General features: G+C 44.0%; 1 protein-coding gene across 3 annotated transcripts in view; it reads right to left on the bottom strand.

Annotated features, from left to right (window-relative positions):
* Positions 1 to 23,219, bottom strand: part of FOXK1 (forkhead box K1) — a 56,211-nt gene that overhangs the window by 13,301 nt on the left and 19,691 nt on the right. For all 3 annotated transcript variants that reach the window (XM_064390980.1, XM_064390981.1, XM_064390983.1), the window contains exons 2-7: positions 16,325 to 16,522; positions 5,812 to 5,968; positions 4,403 to 4,549; positions 2,486 to 2,679; positions 1,233 to 1,399; positions 271 to 552 (exon numbers count right to left, since the gene is read on the bottom strand). In XM_064390980.1, coding sequence (XP_064247050.1) covers positions 271 to 552; positions 1,233 to 1,399; positions 2,486 to 2,679; positions 4,403 to 4,549; positions 5,812 to 5,968; positions 16,325 to 16,522 — 1,145 coding nt within the window. The remainder of the gene's footprint in view (positions 1 to 270; positions 553 to 1,232; positions 1,400 to 2,485; positions 2,680 to 4,402; positions 4,550 to 5,811; positions 5,969 to 16,324; positions 16,523 to 23,219) is intronic.

Below are 23,219 nucleotides of genomic sequence, written 5' to 3'. Positions count from 1 at the left end.
TACCCTCCAATCCAGATCATTCTGTGATTCTATGGTAATAAGCAAATTTTAAGCACTGTATGTTTTCTCAGGCTCCGAAGTCTGTTAGTTTTGTTCCCCAGGAGACAAGGGAACACAGTTGTCCTGCTCTCTGGTGCAGATAAAAAAAGGATGAGCTCTCATTTGGTTTAAGTTTTACCTGAAGAAACATTTTTTTTTTAATGGCTCAGTGCCCAGTGAGTAAAAATGTTCAAGACTAATTAGCAGAGTAGCAGAGGAGGTGAACGCTACCTCGGTGGTCAGCAGCTAAGTCCAACACTGCTCCTGCAGCTTCATGAGCTCCTCCTGCTGTGCCCTGGTTTGTGAGGATGTATCCATTTGCAGAGTTTGCAGAGGAGGTCACCACTCGGACCATGGTGACAGTGGGGGCTTGTTGAACGACGTGGATTGCGTGGCACGAAGGCTGCTGAGAAGTCACTATGGATGCTGGCATGTAGGCCACTGGTTTGGCCACCAGGGTGGATGGTCGGGGAGGAACAGCCATAATCACTGGCTGGGCACTCACTGGAGATCCTGAACAGAAAAGAGAAGCACATGTTAACACCAGAGGCAAAAAGACTCCCATTTATTTAATCTGTGCATTTCCAGTCTACTCAGTGCTTCAGCATTAGCAGGAATGGAGGTAGAAATGAACAAAAAAAAAATCAAGCCTTCAAAAATACCACCCTCAAACTTCTTCTTCCTGTACAAAAACCCTACTTGTCATCTGAGCACATTTCTGTGAATTAAAAGCCATAATGAACATAAGAAAATATCCCAAACCAAGCTTTTCTTAATGAGCTTTGCCTTCCAACCCTACCCTACACCCCAGGTCAGCACAGCTGACAAGCAGATATTTACCAGGTCCTGGCCACAGCACCAGAGCTTGGTGTGGCCAAGCTGATCTTATCCAGAGGCTGGTAAATGAGAGCAAGTGAGCTGTGTGTTGCCATGGCTACTTTGCTGTCAGATCTTTACAGCCACCTAGCTCAAGGTTAGATCAGCTGTCTCTAAACATTCTGCACCTCATCTAAAGAGTCAGAAAAATAGTTAATAGTTTGAAGTCATACTTGCACCATCAGTCTCTAACAACAACGTGGAAAGAGAGTCCTGGATGCTCCAAAAAAAAACCACTGCAGAAGCCTTCCTGTGTTGTCCTCAGCATGGCATGTGGGCCAAGTGAACAGCCAGCCTCTGGAACAAGAGCTACTCACCAGGTGCACTCTGGGAATACCGATACTCTGGAACTGAGGCTAACTTTGACCCAAAGTCGTGATCGTGTGGAATGGGTGAGCCCTCCCGTGACAGGCACTCTGGAGTCTGTAGGCCACTAGAGTGAGGGGACAGCAGGCCAGGGTGAGTAGGGGAGGCAGGAGCACTCCTGAAACACCAAAACACAGTGTTGGCAAGTGCAGATGCATTCTGACCACAAGACAGCAGCAGAGACCCAGAGTTCTGTCCAGCAGAGGAATCTCTAGGAAGGACAGACCACACCACCCACTGCAGGCCTGCTGGGAAGAGCTGAAAGGTACACAGGCACCCCACAAACACTGCAGCTCCCAATATTCCTTCCTTGCTGAAGGAAACTGGACCCTTCAGAGCAGGGTTAACATTTCATTGTAGACCCACCGCTGACAGAGAACCCCCAAATGCTGCACACTCAGGTCAGTTTTATAACTTCAAACCATTCTCAATGTCAGAGTTTGAGAGTGACAGGGAGAAGAAGAAAGATGCAAGCAGAGGCAAGTGTCTTGCCCTGCAAGTTGCTTCCCCTTCTCCCTGTTGCCTCCCTCCCCAACCACTTGGTTCCCACCTCTGTTCCCCAACACGTGAGGAATTGTACATCTCTTTAATGACAAACCAGAATAAAAAGCTGAAAAATTCTCCTCCTGTTTCCCCCATATTTTAACAGAGAAAATAGGAGGTGTGGGAGGAATGTTCCAAGAAACTGCTCCAGCTAGTGCTGAATTCCAAGTCTTCTCCTCACAGCTACAGAGCTCAAAGAAGCTGTCACTGCACAAGGCAGTGGAGCTGACTGGAGCAGCCACACAGAACTCCCGTTGCTCCACTGCTGACAACCACCATCAACCTGATCTCCCTATAGGAGAGTGTTTTAAATACCACAGAAGTTATTCCCACTATGATCTAATCCACATCTAAACACAGCTTTCCTGAAATCAGAGATTGGCATCTGAAAACACTCACTCCAGTGATAACTGCTTTGAATTTCTTTGAAATGATGCCAAAGCAGATACGTTATTTGATGCATTTCTGTAGTTTGCTTCTGGATTTTTTTTGTTAAACACTTAAGAAGTCAGAACAATTTTCAGATTATGCCTCAGGACTAACTATATCACCTCTTAAACTATAAACAGAAGCAAAGCATACTCACTGTACTTCAGGAGAAGTTTTAGTTTGTTTTCTTTGTAATGAGTTTGGCAGAGAGATGAGAGGAAACTGAAGTTACCTGGAGGAGAGAGGCCCAAAAGGTGTTCGGAAGCAGGACACTCCTCTTTGCCTTCTTTTTCTAAATGCTTGTTCTACAAGTTTGGCTTCAGAGGCAGGGTCAATCCTCCAAAATGAGCCCTTTCCAGGCTCCTCTTGGGAGCGTGGGACTTTAATAAAATAACGGTTCAAGGAGAGGTTGTGCCGAATGGAATTCTGCAGGAAGCAGAGGAATGAGGTGATTATTTTGCCACGAAGAAGTATGTAACAAAGACAAATGGGTTGCACCACACAGCTTGGAAAAATAAATCCATGCTGCCAGAATCAGTGTTGAAGGTAGAAACAAGTCACTCAACTCACACAGCTCCAAAGTCACAGGAGAACAGCAGGAGAAAACCTGGGGGAAAGTGTCAGCATTTCTCCTGACCAAGCTGGAAGATGAGTTTGCTTGGTACCAACCATTACTCAAATACATCTGGAGCCAGAGCAGTGACTTCTCTGTGGAAAGCCACAAAAGCAGAGCTTTTGCTGAGGCAGGGGGAAATCACTGTAAACCACATCAGAACTCTCTCAAAAGACAGGCTTTATTCTTGGCAAGTGGGAAAAGTTGCCTGAGCCTGTGCTAACTGCTCACCTGCCAAACGATTACCAGGGTGCCCAAACATGCCCTAGAGGACACTGCATCTCACAGTAATCACAGTGCAAGGCAGCCAACATGCCCTCAGCCAGCTCTGGGAGGAATCCATGAGCTCTGTGGCACTCTGCAGCTCTCTGGATGATGACAAGACTGTTTATCCCTTCCATTTTAACAGCCCACCTCTTACAGGGTGTAGGGTTGCCTTTTGGGCTGGGGAAGGGGTCAGCAAGCCTCCATGTGCACAAACTAATCCCTCTTCCACTTTCAAAACAAAATAAAAGCTTTTCTAGCAGGTTTAGACAATCTCTTCACTGGTGAGGCCTTACAATGCCACTGGAGGGGAGGGAAAAAGGCAACTTCACTCCCTGCTGAAATGCAGCTCTCTGAAGCAGGCTGCAGCAACTGGTTCACAAAGCACAACTCTGCTGAGCAGGTTAGGGCAGGAAGTGAATTCCACAATTAATTAGAACTGCAGGGAAAAGCCAGGGAGGCAGAAATGTATTTATTCCAACTGCACTCAAAGTGCACCAAGCACTACTGCTCCTGCCAGTTGCACACAGTGAAATCAGCAGCTGCAAGAGCCTTTGCAGCTGTATTAGTGTATTACATTCAAATGCCAACACCCATGGCAGAGGTGTGATGCCAAGAAAAAGTCTGAAAGCAGGTGGAGTTGAGGTTCTTGAAACTTTGGAAGCAGCCCTCAAGTGAGCATTGAAGTTTGATTTAGCATGTGTTAACTACATCCAAACTCTCCTCTGAAGCTGGTCAGGTTTCCTTGAGTACCACAAGGAGTGCTTGGACTCCCAGTTTCCCACTCAAATTCAGAACTTGCAAACTGTGACTTAGGCAATGCAGTTGATACACTGGGAAAACAAAACATCTGTAATGATTTAAATTGCTATGATTAAAAACTGGAGCCTCAGTTTTAGGCTGGATTTCCTCTGCTTGGAGAAATCATGCCAAAGATGAGGTGAAGGATTCAGCAAGTATCTGGGCAGAGGAGTGACTGATAGCAAGGATGTAGGGAAATAAAATACAAAATGAAAGACACATGACTGCAGCATTAAAAGAGGAACTAGAGAGCCCAACAGTTACACACTACATTGCCCTACAAAGTATTCAAAAAAACCCCAACAAAACTAATCACCCACAAATGAACTAGTCAGCTTGTGTTAAACAAATTCACTCTGGGAACAGTCAAAGCAGCTCTATTCCCAGTGCCCCAAATCTTTAATAAATGCATTTCAAAGCAGATAAGCCATGTCAAAGTAGTTTAAAAGCTTGTCAGTGTCAAGAACTCACCTGCCAGCCTTTGTCAGCAGTCCTGTAATATGGATAATGCTTGGTAATGTGGGCATAGATCCCACTTAGTGTTAATTGCCTGTCCTGTGCTGAAGATATAGCCTGCACAATTAGCTGAGCATAAGAATAGGGTGGCTTGGATTCATCCTAAGCAAGGAAAAAAAATAAACAAAAATTTAGTCACTAACAAAGAATTCCTATGCTGCAGTGTACCACAACCCAAACTTAAAAAGCACATTGGGCTGTAATTTTCACTGATGCCAAGAGACCAGCAGGGCAGCTAAGAGAGCATCAGCTCTCCTATTGCTGTTTTATGCTGCCACCACCCCATTTAGCACAAGCATTTCAAACAGAGCTACAGGGCTGAGTCAGATGAAAGTATCTCCTTCCATCTCCCCACAAACACACATAAACCCCAACTTCAATCTGATTCCATTCCCCACTGAATTTCCCACACATGCTTGCACCAGCACAAGGAAAGGGATCAAGACAGGCAACTGTAATCAAAAAACAGAGTACAGGTACATTAACTGCTTTCTGTGTTCATGAATTAAAGCCTTCAGTTCTGCCCAGCTACAGCTCCACTCTGCTAGGAAGGTTTGAGGCTGTATGTTATCAGCCCTCCTCCCAGCAACAAGCCCAACATGAAACCTGATCCCATCCCTTCCCTTCTCCAGCAGGATTTGTTTCATTCTAGGAACTTTAATCTGTTTGCTAGATCTCGTATTTCCAACTCTTTGCATTACTCCATCAAGAACAAAACCCTTCTTGTCTCAGGGGAGAATTAAGTTTACCAAAAAACGCCGTCTAGTAGTGTGCTCCTCCACCCAATCCCAAATCAGGTGGTTTTGGATATGGAACTTTTAGCTTTGATCTGAAGATCAGCTCACCAAAATTACATTTTATCATTCTAACTCAGTTATTTTTTAATCTAAATTCCACTTGCCACTCTCCTCGTTTAACGCCTACTTGACAGGCCTTCATGTTTGTTTTAAAGTCTGACTACAGACTTCTCATGACAAGGATCTGGTTTCTTCCCCTACTTCTGCTTTCTCCAACTGTGTTTTGCAAAATACCATTAATTAAAGGAAGAAAATGAGATGCTGCATTTTACGTGCCTGCTTTTTATACGATCTCGATTTATCAAATAAACAAAAATATTATTCTTGCTTGAACGCTTTAGTGAGTGATTTGAATACATTGTGGGCAGCTAAGCAAGCAGAGTCTACCACTAAGCCAAGCACAGTTTGAAGGAATGACCTCCACCCCCTGCAGGCCACTGTACACAGCACCCTTATGGCCAGGGTGTTCTTAAACCCCTTTTAACTCTAACCAGGACTAGCAATAAAGCCCCAGGCTTTACTAATCCTCCCAAGGAGCACTGCTGGGTAAGCAATGTTTGTGTGAACCTTTGGGCTGTCCCCTCCAGATGCATCTGCCTGCTGCTCTGATGCTGCCTTTGCCGCATACTCTGCTGCCAGCTGCAGATCCGAGGTAATGTTGTGAACAAAACGATATCCTGAGGATCCAGCACCACGTGGACTGGCTGGGCAAGAGTTGGGAACACTGGAGAGGCAAAAAAAACCAAAAATAAATACAGTTGTTATTTCATTTATTAAAGGCAAGCAGTTCTTACTCTCGAAGGTACAGTAAAGCTCTCTGGTCATGGAGAAGCAGATGCAATGGCCTTACTTCTGCCCCTGTGGCTTATCCAAAGCCCAGACAGATTGAGAAAAAAATCCACCAGAGATAAAATTGGAATTTCTACAAAATCCTGACACTCCCTGCCATATACACTTCCTGCAATCACAACAGAGCAGCGTTTCAAAGTATTAAACAACTCCTTTGTGTTTAGAGAAGCACTTCAAACTTCAAACAACATACAGTGTATGAGGGATGGACATTTAAGTAAATGGATAGTTTGTTATTATGACTTGTTAAAGAACGACACAACAATCTCCTTGTAACACAGATCACAGTTAATCAATCCTTCTAACAGAGAGCTCTACAGCATCAGAGCTAAAGCACTCAGAGCAGGGATCTGCCATGAAGGTCTCTAACACCACATCTGAGCTCCACAAGGCCATTCCCTGACACCAAACAGCTGCAGACAGGCGTTTCCTCGATTCACCCCACACTCATGCAGCCAGCAAAGGAGAGCTGCACTCACTGCCTACACAGAGAGGTAGCCCAGCATCAGTTCTGGCTGGAAAAGGCACGTTCAGAGTGGCAGGGCCACCACAAGATGGCATTACAGGAACGGTGACTGAGCACCACGGGCTATGAAAGGTGATAAAATGCTACAAACACATAAAAGGAGGCTATAATTTGCAACATCACTCAGGCACACAGAAATGAGTGCTACAAGATGAGAACTAATTAGAAAGGCTTGTCTAGGGATCACACGTCCTTGATTTTTAGGGTCGGAAGAATCAAAGAATGGTTTGGATTGGAAGAGACCTTAAAGATCACCTTGTTCCATGGTGATCTTTAAGGTCTCTTCCAATCCATGCCATGGGCAGGCACACCTTCCACTGGACCAGGTTTTTCCAAGCCCCATCCAACCTGGCCTGGAAGGATGGGAGGAGAGAGATGAGTCTGGGAAACTGAAGTTCCTTTTTCTGTCTCTCCCTGTCCTGTGCTGTCCAGAATTGAGGGATTCAGTGCCAGAACAGCAGGATGCACAGCCAAATCCCAGGATTACAAATGTCTTCTAGGAGCAGAGAAACAGTAAACAAGAAAGCAAACCAATACACAGAAGATTTACATAGCAAAACAAGCAGTTCAAATTGTATGAAAGGATGCAAATTGAAGCTCACAGCTGGAAATAGAATTCAGTAAAACTGGCATAAACAATCCTCTTACTGGTGAAATGCCCAATAACTGACACAAACAAATGCTGACACTCATCACAGCACTGCACCAAATGCTGTATGAAAAAACCCTGAACATGGTCCCTTCCTCAAAAGGTTGGACAGCTTCCCCCACATACACACAGGGATGGAGAGGAAGCAGTGAGACAACCCTTGTTTGCTCAGTGGGCAATACCTTGGGTGCAGAAGCAATTTGTCAGTGTAAGAAATTACCATTTCCTACCACAGTCCAGCCTGTAAACTGAGAAGTGCTGCTACTCCTTGTGGTGTCTCTGCAAATGGCTGCAGCGCTGAGCTCAGCACAACCCAGACTGGTTTCTTTTAAAAGTGAATTACGGAATAGGGGGAGCTGGGGGCAGAGAAAAGGCAGCAGAAATATCCAGCAACAACAAACCCTTGCAACAGGAAACCCAAGCTCACTCCTGTCCCATATACCAGCCTTGAACAGCACCTGGAAACCCTTGCAGTGCCCACCAATAGTCCTGGGCATTCATGGGTGAAGTTGCTCAGAAGCACAGCAGAAGGTAAAGCCTTCAGGCAGTGCAAGGTATAAAATGTTGATGAGCCCATACTTATAGATCTCTCTTTGCCCAAGATAAAGGTATTTCTTGGCCAGCCTTTCAAAGAGCAGAGACCTATTTGTGTAGGAAAATGAATGAAAATTTCCTACTCCAAGCTTTGGAAGTGGGTAATACTAAACCACAGAAGACACTCTTGATGTCTTAGTATTCGCATGAGGAGCTGGTGTGAATTTAATTATTCTGCTGTCATTTTTCCATAGCTTCTTCACATACACACTTCTTATAATGTGCAGATAATTACAACTGAAAGCCATTTTCATACATGAAACAATGACAAACTAAAAACACAGTGATTCTTTTTGTGTTTGGCACCCTAGCAATTATTGTAACACACGGGCTAGAAGTGGAATGGGATGAAACAGTTTTCTGATTTTGTTATTTGCAGAAATACACAAACAGCAAACCACAGAGACAGCAGCCAAAACACAGGACAAAGATATAGAACAGAGAAAAGTTCTCCAATAAATCCATGCTTTGCAGAGCCATATTTCTTGCCTTTTCTCTTCCTTTTAAATAAATGCATACATAAAAATAGATAAAGGAATTTACTCCTTTATTCAAGATCAGCAGAGCAAGCAGCTCAGTTTTTGCCTCTCCAGCTCTAGCGTCTGAATTTTAAGTATGATCTCTTGCTTAAAAAAAGAAAAACAAACAAAGAAAAAACCCAAAGGGAGAAACCCATTCCTGCAGGGCTGTGATTCTCTGGAGTGTTGACAAAGCCCCTCCAAACTAAAGTGTTAATAAGTTGTAGAAAAGCCAGGCTCTCTCAGCAGATATCCACTGAAGAACAGGATCATGATCATCCCCTAAAGCAGCTGCCCCCTGGGACAACCACAGGTGATACCAAAGATTTGGAAGAGATACTAATCTTTTATCAGAATGAAGCCCTTTTGTCCAGGTAGATCTGCTTCCTTTCAGCCTGGATCAATGATCAAATCAAGAGATGTGGGGACAGAACAAACACCAGCGTTCAGGCACTCCAAGCACAGACAGGGTAACACATCTGCTGAGTGCTCAGGCTCTCAGTCAATCATCACAGCTCTTCAGAGGGGAGCCACAAAGAGCTGACTACTGGAAAAAACCAAGGAGACACAATCTGTTCCCCTCCCAACATGGGACAGAAGGAGTGAAGAAACAGTTTTACTAAAAATACCCCTCTGAGGGTTAAGTTAAAATTAAACATTAGTGCAGTCAAAAGAAAACAAGCAAACACAATGCAGTGACATCAGTTTCCTGGAGTTCCTGGAATTCTCCTCACCACCCAAAGTCAGGGGCTGGCCAGGGATGCTTGCATACACTCACACCCCCTTTAAAAATATTATGAAACAAAGAGTTTTCCCTACAAACACCTGTTTGTGCTATAAAACAAAAATCAACTGCAAGGACACTAATAATGATCTGTTGGATATTAACACAGCATCAATACTTGGCCATAACTTGATCCATGTTGATACTATAACCTTTCACTGAGAAAAGCACAGCTAGGTCTGCAATTTCCCCCTGCTCTGACATCCACCACACTGCTGTGATCCATGCTCACTGCCCATGCTGGCAAACTCACCTTATAAGCAATCCAAGCTAATTTGGGTTAAACTTGCTTGATATTGAAGAGAGCATTTAGGAGAGGAACCAAGTGTTTTACACCACTGAAAGGCAAACAGAGCATGGAAGCAACCCAGCTGCAGTCACCCACAGTCTTATTCCTATGGTTTCCATGGTTAATGCCCCAAGTGCCAGAGATCTTTGATATCCATCGAGGATTCAACATCTCAACCTGAAACAGCGACTGCAGGCAGCCACTGAGCCACAGTTCTCTAAATACCATGCTGAGAACTCAGCCTTAGAATCAGACTACAACCACGTGCTGAATCACACCAGTCCTCTGCAGCATGTTTTCCATTTCAGACTTAACCCTTCTCTGGCAGGAAGGCCTGAAAGATGAGGGCTGAAGGCAGTGTCTGCAATCCACTCACCCATGTAAGTGGCAGGATGCCTTTTAAACACGGGGCTTGAACGTTCTTTGTAACACCACAATTCACTTTCAACTCCTGCCAAGAGGAACCCAGCCTGCAAGTTCACAGCACTTGCTAGCAGCAATTAACTCTAAGCTGCTGGAGAGTGTGCACAACGTGCTGCATTGCTATTGCAATGTCCACAATCAGTTTGTTTAAGCAAGGAATCAGCCTGCAAAAATGGGACGTACCACTGTGTGCATGGTGCATTCACACCAGGACACTGCGTGTTGCTTGTCTACTCTCATAAAAAAAAAAAGAAAGGAAAAAGGATAGAGCAGATCCAGAGAAGGTACTGACAGGGAGGTCAGGATGATAGGTAGGATGACTGGAGATATGGAATGGATTTCATACAAGAAAAAATTGTTACAGACAGAAGCTGAAGTGCAAATTGACAGAGCTACAAAAACAAAGCCAACAGGAAATGTTTAGCGCCTGGCCTCTTGCACCAGCAGAAAATGAAACCAAGCAGCATGTCCAAAACAAAAGAAAGTGCTTCTACTTCTGTGGCTACACTGTGGGGTGACATGCTGCAAGACAGGGCTGACGAAGTCTGTGTGAATGGAGGAGGCCAGTACACAAGCTCTTGGGGAAAGGGAAGGACAGGGAAACCATCAGGGGTTTTAGAAGACAGGCAGAAGACCCTGGTCCAAGGCAGTCTCCTGTCCAAGAAAATGGAGGCAATCTACACCTAAGTCAGCATTACTCTGTTTTCTATGTGATACAATCCCCAAGATACCCATGTCTGAGGCAGAACACTGCCTCAGGATCTGTTTCCTGGGCACATTGAGATTCTCACATAAAGATTTCCACAGTCTCTCAATACCAGGCACGTTTTATGGACTAGGCGGTAATAAAAATAAAAATGAAGCAACAAGTACTTACATTATTTATTTACGGTCATATTACAAGTCTGTGAACAATCTGGAAACCAAAACACTCCCAAATTCCAGTGCCAACTTCCCAGAAGGAGAGGCAGTAGTAGAATGCAGGAAAGTTACCCTATTACTCAACTGAGCGATCAAGCTATGGAGGCTAAATTTAAGCCAGTTATATTAAAAAAGCACCTATCCTTTCTATGACAAAGAGGAAAGATTGCCTGGGATCCCTAAAGAATTGTTCACCTGACTTGGAATCTGCACTGCTAAAGAAGAACAAAACCATTGCTGGTTTTGGATATGGTATGCACATGGTAGTGCCTTTGAAAAATTCCCATGTGCACATTTGTGAAGCAGGTACAGAGACACAGCAGGGATAAGAGTTACAGCCTTGGCAACACTGCCAATATAGAGATTCCAGTCTGACTGGGCATTTTTTAAGCCCCTGTTGGGTACAGATAAAAAAAATCACCATTTCTTATAATCCTCTCCAGTCTGTTCCTCGAATGCAAGCTGGAAGTGTGTTGCCCTGGGCACAAGGAGTATGGTTAGAGAAATAGGACAAACCTCTGACTACTGCAATAGTCTGGATCTACTTCATTAGCCTGCAAAAAGGGGCATGAAGATACAGGGACGCTTTTTATGTGCAACAAGCAAGAATCAGGTCAAAGTACAGCCCTTGGACTTGCGAAACAAGCCTTTCCACGATACACCAATCAGCAAGAATGGCTGAGAATCCTGCACTGCTCTCACCTTCCCCAGCCTAGCCCCAAAATTGTAACTCAAAGAAAGGCAAGTCCTTGCACGTTGTGTGTTTCAGACAGGTTTCAGAAGCAATCACAAGTGGTGAGACTGCCAAACCAAGCTGGATTTTGATGTGAAAGGAGAAATCTGAGAGCTACTCTGCCTGCTTAATGCTGAAGAAAACCAAAGCTGTCGAACAAGCCACAAGTGAGAGAAAGTGAACTATCCACGAAAGGTGAAATTGTTATTACTCGTCAGTGCTCCAGTGGTTCCCTTGGAAAGGAAGTGACTTCACCCCAACTGTGGATTCAGTGAGCATTTTATACTCATTGGGGAAGAGGAAGTGCTCCTGTAGCTGGTGACATCTGCAACCCTTCCTCCAGCACATGGCTTGGCACATGTCCTCTAGCACACGGTCCATTATCTGCAATAAACATGCGTAGGAGCTCCCCAGCCCAGCACAGACTGTTGCCTCTCTTATGTGATGTATATGCATCATCCTCCCTGGCTTGTGGTTTGGAGACTCGGGTGATTAAAAATAATCACCTCTCTGTCCAACTGTGGGAGTTGCCTGAGCTGTGCATTCTGCCTGAGTGCAGGAAGTAATGTATAACTGAGATGATGCAAAAGAGCTTTGCAAAAAACCTGCCTTGGAGCTCTTCAGCAGCGTTTCAGTTCAATGGCTCACAGTGCTCTGGGAAGAGGCAAAGCCTCAATGAAATGGAACAGGGAATATTTATGCATCCTGCTCCACTGAGTGAATGCATCCACTGAAACCAGGCTTCATTCAGCTTCCCCCACACACCTTCAGAGTAAACGTGCAAGTGCAGAGTAAATCCCAAGGGTTGTGAAACAGCAGTGCATGGCTATCCTGGAGCCTATAAAAAGCCCCCCTCCTTTTCCCCAGCCAAGTCTGGATCAAAGCAGAGCCAGCATTTGCAGGTCTGCTGGAACATGGCTCACACACACTCATGTCATGCTTTGTGGAATAAGAGCTCAATACATAATTTATCTACTACACACGCTTGTGAAGTAGTAATTACACTATGCATGCATAAAAATCAGACAATGAATTTAAATGACCTGTTTAAAGGCCACAAAACAAGTTGGTGGCTAAGTAAAGATAACTGCAGTTACCTCTGAGTAATCCACTATCAGAGCATGCAATGTGTTACTGAACTCATTTCTCTCAGTGAAAAAAGGACCATATGAAACCAAGCAATTCAGCTCACACCTTCTGGATTACTAATCAAGCTTATAGAACAAAAGAAGTTGATCTTTTACTATCATGCCATTAACTGCATTGCAAACTAGTTATCAACCCTTCCAGTAACAGCCAAACACGGGCAGGCACATTAAGAGCCAACATTTAAAATACAAATTTGGGTTAAGACAAATATTACCAGTTACCAGTCTAGCTGTTAACACTGAACCTCACCAGGCACTTTTCAAGCAGAGGTTCTCACAGGACCCTAAGGACTCTTACTCCTACATATCAAAGAAATTGTTTTACTGATAAAGACTGTTTGTGAGCTAAGAATCCATGCCCTTTCTGTGAAAAAACCCAAACAAGTACAAGACAAAACGTTCAAGCCCCAAGTTATTCTAGTGCAGAGATAAGCCAGAAGTAGCAGTTGTAAAATATGAATAATACTACTGACCTCCATCGTAGGACATTTAGTATTTCTGTATTGTAGTGTGTGTGTGTATCTCTATATATAACTCACTGAGAACATAATTGCTGTCTAGAATAAGGAAACAAAGCACAAAGAAAAAATTTAATTTTCAGAAATATTAAAATCAACCCAGCTCTGAGGAGCAAGGCTGCAGAGAGATGCAATGTGGTAAACTGAGTTAAGTTACTGCTACTGCCATTAATAATGACTGGACCATAGTAAAAAGGAAACTAAACACTGTAAATCTAAACTCCAACTCGGTAAGACTAAGACCAGGAATAGAGTCCTCATCATACCTTGTCTCTGTAGATCTGATAATAATCCAAGCACAAGCCACTCTGTGGACTGGGTTACAACACGGAGTCACATACGTGTAGATATTGTGCATTTATCACAAAATCAGGCAAAGTTAAGTGTTTGCAGCATAGGTGAGAAACTTTGTGGAACCACTGTCAGTCAAAGAGGAGCCTCCAAATCTGAGGTGCAGAAGCTTAAAGCCATGTACTAACAGACAGTTCCTTAACTCCTGAAACTGTGACTCAGTTTTATCTCCAAAAAGTAGAGCTGAATTCAAGCAAACCCCACATGATTTTCACAGAGCTTTTCAATGCCTTGAAGCTACTGAGGAGCAATTTAGTGCTACCCTGCCCTTTCATATGTTGTGTAAAATGGCAGGCTGCTTCTACGGAGTTCTTACAACCACAGTGGCCTTTTCCTTTCTGGAAAAGGAAAGAAAAATGCAAGTCTGATTTTTTTGAAAAGGAGTTTTGAACTCAAATCAGGAAGAAATAATCCATGCCTGTTTGCAGCCCTCACAGCATGCTGCCAACCAACATTTTCCCTTACAGCTGTACAACAACATTCAAAAAACATCCACACACAGCCCCTCCTGGAGACAAAACACCTAGCTGGGAAAACAGTGAGCACATTTCTCCCCAGGAATAAGCAGGAATCTTGCTTTGCAAAGCTGCTGAGGGTGGCAGGTTTGGTTTTGTTTAACTAAAGCTCATTCCCTCTCTAGGCACTGCACTTTGCAGAGGGAAAATAAATAGGCTGGAAAAAACCCAGAAGCTTGCAGGGGAGAACCTGCAGGGAAGCAAGCTGCAGTGTAAACAGGGAGGCAGAGCAGGGTTGGGGGTCAGCAGGGCAGGGCTGATCTGGTGGGGGGAGTGCAGGTACAGCCCCTGCCCTACACCAGGGCGGAGGCAGGAAAAGGGGGCCAGGAGCCACTTTCCAAAAAGGAAATTTCACCCTGCCCAGGATTTCCAAACTGCAATAATTTTCCATGGGCCAATCAGGGAGGAGCAAGGCAAACGCACCAAATTAGGAAAGTAAATACTAGAAGGGGGAGAGGAAGGAGGAGGAGGAGAACCCAGCAACCACCTCCCAAAGCCAGCAGTGGGACAGGGGTCTGAGTTTCGTGCTGAGCTGCACCAGCCCTCCCAACTCTGCCTCTGGGAAGGAGGAGAGGACACTGTGCCAGCCTCACCCAGCACTGTGAAGCCACCAAGAGAGCAGAGAGCTGCCCTGCAAGTCAGATGGCCAGAATGCATAGCTACATGCTCCCAAAGGAGCATTCCCTTCTCAAGCAGAAACACCCAAATCACTTCCCAAGCCTGGCCCACAGGGGAGAGCTGCTGGGGGAGAGGAGAAGACTGAAGGGGCTGAGCAGGGATGTTTACAAACGTGTCAGGCCCTCCTCTGTAAGAGGAACTCGGAAATGAAAGGGCTTCAGCAAGCGAAACCTCAGATGTCTTTTGAGGTTTTCTGAAGACTTGGCTGGATTAGCTTCTGCTCGAGACAAACGGATGCAATCATTAATCATCCTCAGTAAACACTGCGTTAGGGGCTGAGCACAATTCAACACTACTATTTCCACTTTCTCCTTATGCAAAAGAAACATTCCCAGGGAATCAAGTATCAGTTGCAGGCATATGCCAGAGTCAAAAGATACAGCCTCTGTTAGTAACACAAACCACACTGTGCTGCTTTGCACAAGATGACTGAATGGAAACTAACTACCATATGTTGGCAAAGGAACCATCCCCCTCCCCTCCCAGCAACAAGCTTCATCTAAAAAGAGAAGGTTAAATATAAACTAAAAGCAGTGCCTGAACAGAGGACTAAAACCACAGCTACCTCCAGCCCCCTCTTTCTAGAATATCTGCACTGCACATCTGTGCAGCTCTGTAAGGCGGTCGGAAAAACCCAAACAAGCCTGTGGATCATGCAAACCCAAACCAGCTTCATTGTGACTCTGAAGTCTCAAGTCTTGGCCATGCAGATTTGAATACTACTCACTGAATTAATGCTGTCAGAAGAGATTTGCATGTTATACCTTTTTACAAATGTACAGACAAGAAAACAACCCAAAGGCTACTACTATTACCAGGCACACTCTTGCTGTTTTGATGCCCACTTGTTTTAAAATTCTAATGCAACATCCTATACCATGAGTCTCCTTTACTTTAAAAAATGCAGGATACTTCAAGCAACAGATTTAACTTTAAAAGATTTCACTGAAACTCTGTAACATCAACTCTTTACTGAAGAAGAAAGAAAATATTCCATACAGTAACTTGATGTTAATTTTATTTCTACTGCACATCCACAGATCATATCATTTACAAAACAGGATACTCGCCCAGATGTACATTTAGATTGCTACAGCCCCTCAGTACATGGTCAGCATCCTACCCCCATCTCCTTCCATTCCCAGGAAATCATGTGCCAATGGCCACCCCTGTCCCTAACTTCAGATAACAGCAGCACCACCCAGCAACAACAGAATATTACTGAGATAAAAATAAAACAGGCAGTCTTAAGATAGAAAGTATATGCCTGCTTTCTTTTCTCCCTGCATATAGGTAGCTCTCAGTAAATATTTCTAATTCCACTGCCAAAGATAGACTCTATATGTAACTCTATAGTGTGAAACCAACACTCACGTTTACCCTTGAACCCTCTGAGCTCTTAAACAAAACCCTTGTGCCCTACTGCTGGCCACCATAACATTTTTTAGCAGTCTCCCATAATTTTGAGCATCAGAGATTTAATTAGTTATATTTAATTGGGCATTTCTTGCACCAAGGATACCAAACAAAACAGGGCTGACAATCTGATGTCAGAGAACACATTTTTGAGAATTAACATCTTACCTGATAGTGCCTGTGGGGGACGGGAGGGGGCTGACCACGCTCCGGAGATCCGGCTCCGGGATGTGGATCTTCAGAGGTGAGATTTGAGGGTAAAGTGGCCGAAGGGGATGTGTTGAGGCTTCCTCTTTTACTTCCTCTTTATGGTATAAAGATGTGAACTGGATTTTTATAGCGGTGCTAGGGAATCGGAAAGTACATCTGGAAGAGAAGGAAAGGGAAAAGTCAGTTTCACACGTGATACTGAATGTATTTAAGAGGTTTTGTATGCAGTTGATGTGTCAGTAATTAATTCCAAGTCCAACATTCTCTACTGATCTTTCTGTCTTGGGCAGAGTTACTGATCATTCATAAAGCTCTGTAAATACTTCATTGTGAATCATGGGTCATCTAGAGATGAGATGCAAGCTGAAGATTTGGGTAAGTTCAGTGCTTTCCTCAAGGCCATGTATTCAGTCAGTGACTAAGCAAGAGGCACTCCTGTAATAACAAACTCTTGGGTTCCTGCAATGTATCAAGGACTGGGATCTATTTTTTATTAGCTCATTTCACACATCTCAGCAAGATCCAAGTCACTGGAAAGTATCAAACCACAAGGAATAGGGAACAAAACAGCCGTAAAGTCCAGGCAGAGCAACAAACAGCCTCCAGGTAAGACCAGAGAGTATTATTTAAAGACTTGTCCCTATATATTGTATAATTGATATCCATTTGTATGTGTGTACATGATGTTAAAGGATCATCTAGCAGGTTTCAGATTAAAATATATTCATTTAGAAGTGCCTCCCTTTAGGGTTACAGCTAGCAGGTTTACAACAGGGCCCCTGCAAGCCTGTGGGGCCTCATTTCTTCTCTGAGTAACATTTCTTTCCAATTGTTACTTAGGACAAAAATTAATCACACAAGTGCAGCCTCCAGGAGATGCTTGGAAATTCAAAAGGAAATAAGCACTGACATTTTCCATATTACAGTGTCCACAATGAGCACAGGGCTGTAAGAGTGAGTGTTCTGCAATTCTTCTTATTGCACTTTAATTATACAATCATGTGCAATCAATACAAGCTTTCCAGGAATCATTTCACTGATACTAAGGTTAAAGCAGCAGGAAATAAAAACCAGGTTTCACCGTGGGAAAGGCCAGCAGAGCACAGTAATTGTGCTGGATTCCAGCATCTTGCCTATAGAAGGAAAGGAAGGGATTTGGGTGGTGTTGTTCTAGCACTGTAAGTGCTGGTGTGGGCTGAGCAGAATTCTTTTAACCAGTGAATTTTTGAATCCTGCCAGGTAACAGAACAAGGTGACAAACAAGTCAATCTGTTTTTGTGACCACCTTATCTTAATGGTGCTATTGACAGAAATGCAGCTCTAAAACACACTCGCCTGCTCTTGGTTCTTTGGCATAAGCAGATTGTGCTGTAAGGTAATGCTCAAAATTATCATTCAGGCATGGGCAGCTCATTCCCTTCTCCCACCTCATCTCTCAAATGAGCTGGCTCAGCATTCAGTGGCTCACAATGGCTCTGCTAGTATAGCAGGAGTTTGCATTGCATTTAATTCACTTCAGAGGTCCTGCCACCTGCACTCATTAATGCATTAAATAAGAACATCATTGCTGGCAATGCAACCTAATTCTGTTTATCTAACCCTTCTAAACAAGGTTCCCTGCAGACTCAACATGAAGGCACAGTTCAAAACAGCAGTGTCCATGCCTTGCAGTGTCTGCCAGCAGCAGGCACCAACCTCCTGAGGTGAACCTGAAGCAAGGATGTTGAGCCACTGCCCTGGATTTTAAGCTTTGTACTGCTACATGGATTTGCTTAAAGAGAAAAAGCTCAAAGTACATATATTTGCAATGAGCATCACATGGACTAAGGCTCAAAACCAGTTCAAGCAAAGCTTCATCATTTCTCAAGCCCTTATCAGGGAAAAGCTGAGCTGCCTGTCACAGAGCGATGGAATTCTCTGCAGTAACACCAACTGCTCAGCATTTTCCAACACCTGAGTCAAGGACAAATCAGGCCCTGTTCAGCAGTGTTCAGTGCAATCCCAGCCTGCTGCTGATCAACAGGCCAGACTGCACAGAGCCCTAAGGCAGTTTTGCAGCACTGCTGAGGCCAGGAGATCCCCCACTGCAGCCTCATAGCAGTAAGGAGCTCTATCCCACTGCCACTTAGGTCTTCCTTTTCAGAAGAAGCCAGTAATGCAAGATCCATACCTCCGAAATTGCTCTGAGGTGATGGTAAAGTAACTCCTTAGCTCTACCCCATTTACTGATGCTGCAGCAATATTAGATACAAAGTGCTACCTGCACCCAAACCACTGTGAGAGGCTGTCCCATCAGCCTGTGTGTGTGGGCAATCCCAAGAAAATCTGCTACTTTTCCAAAATCATGAGTCAACCTGAAAAGTGAAGTCTAAAGTAAGGCAGTAAACGTGCTGAAAAGGCCCATCCAGCACAGCTTTCCCTGCGAGCCTCCCCAGAGCCACCCGACCCAGGCATGTGATTTACCCGCAATCTCAGCCTGCAACCAGGGCACAGGAACACAGCCTGGGCTGGGCTGACTACACAAGCAAACAATTCCTTGGCTGCTGTGATTCTGTTTTTAGACAGACAGGCTTCCCAGTTCACTGAAGCAGAACCCAGGATGTACAACCAGCTTTCATGGATTATGGTAATAGCATGAATGTGGCCATTTTGTAAGGAAACAGTCCCAGGAAAACCGGGCAGTGGATATATGCAAGGGTGCTCACAGCTTTAGAAAGTCCTGCAGCCTCCTCTTTGCTGGCTTCAATACTGACACTGCCTGCAAAGCCAAGCTGGGGTAACATAGCTGAATTTATGCTTTTCTTGATGTAAAAACCTGTGACCCAAGAAATGGGAATGCAATGCAAAGCAGATTGTAAATTCCTGTGGAACTCCTCCCTTTCCCCAGGGGTGAGAAGGTGCCCGGGATTAAGGTTATTGTTCCAGTCTATCACAACCACCACAGCAATGCAAACAGGGCCACCAGCACAGCCCAAGCCACTGCTTCAAATCCACACAGCCTAATGCTGGGGAACCTTGTCAGTGAGAGAGCAGAAAAACATGATTTTGGAAGCATCTTGTCACAGCAAGATGCTTTTCACTCCGTTGAACCTGAATGCAGTTTTAATAAGCTTTTCTATTGTTCCCTTAATTACCCTCTTTCCAACCAAAAGGATAAACTTAAAATTATATCAGGTAGTCCTATTTGGGAGTGAGGCACATTAGTGCAGGACTTAAACCTTCGAGAACTACACTTCTACAGAAGATAAGCAGGACAAGACAGACAACCCAAGCAGAATGGGCATGCATTCCTTAAGATTACTGTATATATTTCAGATTATTTAAACTGAGTTATACTATTTGATCCATGTTGCACGATTCCTATCAAAGATACAGTAACAACTTTTATTCTTGCTTAACATTTTCATTATGAGAAAAAGATCAATCTGAAAGCACAGATTAGACTCATCATAAAATGCATAATGAAGTAAACTGGTATTTCCAAGGGTGCCCAAGAGGCAATTCTTTCACGAACCTCTGAAATTTCCAGCTGATTAGATGGATGAATTAATGGTCTGCAAAATCTTTGGTCTTGTTATAGGCATGAAGAGCCTGCCTCAGTTACAGATCTGCTGAGTTTACTCAATAACCTGCTACAGACAGGTACATGCTGCAATCAATCCCTGGCCACAGAAATCATATGGACTGAAATCACATTTAGAGTATGGCACATACATCAGTTCCTTGTGGGAAAGGGTTCCAATTTCTCGAGGATGCCTTGCAAGGCAGTGAGAATAGAAAGCCTTCTTTATTTTATTTTTTTTTTTAGTTTGTGTTAAAACTCAAAACACACAAACAGCCTCCTCAACCTCCACAAACTGCACAGAAACAATTCCTGCCTTCTTGGCCTACAGGCAGGAGAGAGACACAGAAAATGGACTGCTGGCTCCATGCTGCCTGCTGGAGTGCACAGAATCCATAGCAAGTGGCTGAATGCATGCTATATATACATTGGAGACCAAGGGGAAGAGAAGGAGTGCACATTCCACACATGGTTACATTCACATAAAAGACGTTGCTAGAATTTTGTTTGCTTGTTTTACACAAGACAGATTTTTCCAAAAGTTTCCTGGGTGAGCTCCTCCCACTGACAGCACAGCTCCCATGCTATTAGGCATCCTTCATGTGGTGAACCAGTGACAGTGACCACAAGCATTTCATCTACATAAAGTCTGAAAATAAAGTGCTAGGAAACACTAGACTTTACATAAACAGTCACCCTACAGCAGACCTCAGGAAAGATGGTTAGGGGAAAAAACCCAACAAAATGACTGCATACCCTGCATGGTTCTATAAAAAGCAGACATTTTCCTCCTTCTCAAAGCACCTTTCACTCACAGATGCAAAGGGAATGGAGATGCATTTGCCAAAACATTGTACCAGGTTCAATAGAAACTATTACAGTCACTGACTTCTTTGTTAAAGCACTCTGAGTTCTGTTAGTACCAAATGACTTCTGCTAAGATCTGCTGCATGACAGCAAGAAAAGGCTATTTAAAGCTTTTAAAAGGAGGCAGGAAACTGTGCTGGATTTATGCTTTTACATTCACACTGAGGAAAAGCACAGTGACAAAAGAAGACAAATCATGAGAAAGCCAAGGTGAAACATATATATAAAATACACATATAACATGCATATATAAAACTTGCAATGATATTTATATATGTTGTTATATATATATAAACATAATGTAGTATGTTATGTTATACATAAACATCATTCCAGTTCATCATGCAAAATGAATAACCAGAAAAGTAAGCTGGAACTACTACACGTGTTGTAATCAGCAAGTTGGTACCATCTTTGTCTAATCTTGCCACAATTTAGGAAATCCTGTTATTCCTGAATGTTGGGGGTATAACTGCACCAGGAGCATCTGTGGCACAGTGCTGAGATGCAGATCGAATGAGAAACATTGCAGGAGGTGCTCTGTTAAAAATATCACTTTCTACAATGTGAATCAGATGTTACCAAAGGCCCCAGGTTTAATTCAAAACCTGCTTAAGCAGGACTGCCTGCAAGAGCCCTTTTCTTTCCAAACATGCAGATACTGTAACCACACTGCTGACACTCAGTATCTCAAGCTTTCCCTCCATCACCCTGACTTTTTAATCAGCATCAGTGTGACCAGCAGGACCAGGACAGGGATTGTCCACTGTGAGGGGAGGCCACACCTCAACGCTCTGGACCTCAATTCAGGAAGAACATTGAGGGGCCGGAGTGTGTCCAGAGAAGGGGAAGGGTCTGGAGCAGCACAAGTCCATGAGGACTGGGGGAGCTGGGAAGGGGCTCAGCCTGGAGAAAAGGAGGCTCAGGGGGACCTTGTGGCTCTGCACAGCTCCCTGACAGGAGGGGACAGCTGGGGAGAATCAGGCTCTGCTCCCAAGTAACAAACAACAGGACAAGAAGAAATGGCCTCAAGTTGTGCCAAGGGAGGTTTAAATTGAATATTGGGAACCATTTCTTCACCTAAAGGCTTGTCAAGCACTGAACAGGCTGCCCAAGGCGGTGGCAGAATCACTGCCCTGGAGGGATTTAAAAGATGAGTGAATGTGGCACCTGGGGACATGGAGGGATTTAAAACACCTGTGGATGTGGCACTTGGGGACATGGTTCAGTGGTGCCACTGGCAGTGCTGGGAGAATGGTTGGACTCAATGATCTTAAAGGTCCTTTCCAACCTGAACAATCCTGTGATTCTGTGATGTGAGGGGACACTAGTCCAACTCTTGAGGATGGGGCAGTTATCTCTACAATCAGTAAATACCTTGGATTCAGCAAAAGTAGCCAGCCAGAGCTCTAATCATAGCACACCTCATGATGATAGAGAACTATGCCATTACTGGCTAAAGTTTGACCAAGAATGCCTGCAAAAAACCCTTGTAAAAGAGAAAAAATCCCAAACAACCGCCATGAAACAGCTGTTTCTTTGTTCCCTGTAATTTCTCTGAAAATCATTAGTTTTGTGCCAATAACACATAGCTCACCCCAAAGAATACAGTACTACTGCCATGCACAAAATTCCAAAATCACGTTGGGTTCCTCAGCACAAGTGAGAATTTGCTGTCAGTCATCTCATGGTCAGGCTATTACCCTTTCCAGCTATTTCAAGATACCTGACATAACTCTGTGGAGGGCAAGATGGATACTTGCCATCCTTCCAGTGAATGTGTACCATAAATACCAACATTTCAGGCTACAATCAATGTGCAGGTGCTGTACAGAGCAGCCATTATAGAAAAATGCCCAATTACCTCCTGTAACCCATTTTTCTTTATCTTCTGTAACCAGCTAAGCAAAGAACCACAAGCCTGCATCTATGAAAATCCTAAATCCACTCCCTATTCACAAAACCCTTTGAAGCAGTGTGAAAGGACATGCCTTGGACAACATAAAAGACTCACTGGGAAAGTCTAAGCACCTGTGCATCAAAAATGAAACTAAATTTGGTTAGAAAAAGATAACAGTTTGCTTCACTTAACTAAACATATATCTAAGCCCTGAAGGTCTGCCCACAGAGAGATAAGCAGACTGAGATAAGAATTACTACCTGAGATTCTAATTTCTTCAAAAACAAGGCTCTGAGAATTGCTGTGACCTCTGCAACAGCTGAGCTGGGAGTATTTATTGACCAAGACTTGTTGCTTTGTGATGTTGCACTCTGCCCAGGGACAGCAATGCTTTTCAGAACTTCAGCTTTTCTACAGCACAAAGCCTCACTGCATCACCTAGCACAAAACAAATCACTTCAACTGCAAAATATTGAGTAGAATGTCTCCCATTTCAGTAACTCAAATAACCAAACCAACGTTCT

This window comes from Passer domesticus, chromosome 15, assembly GCF_036417665.1.
Source record: "Passer domesticus isolate bPasDom1 chromosome 15, bPasDom1.hap1, whole genome shotgun sequence".
In the NCBI taxonomy this organism is placed as follows: Eukaryota; Metazoa; Chordata; class Aves; order Passeriformes; family Passeridae; genus Passer; species Passer domesticus.
Note: the sequence above shows the minus strand (reverse complement) of the source record. Positions and strands in the feature narration are given on the sequence as shown.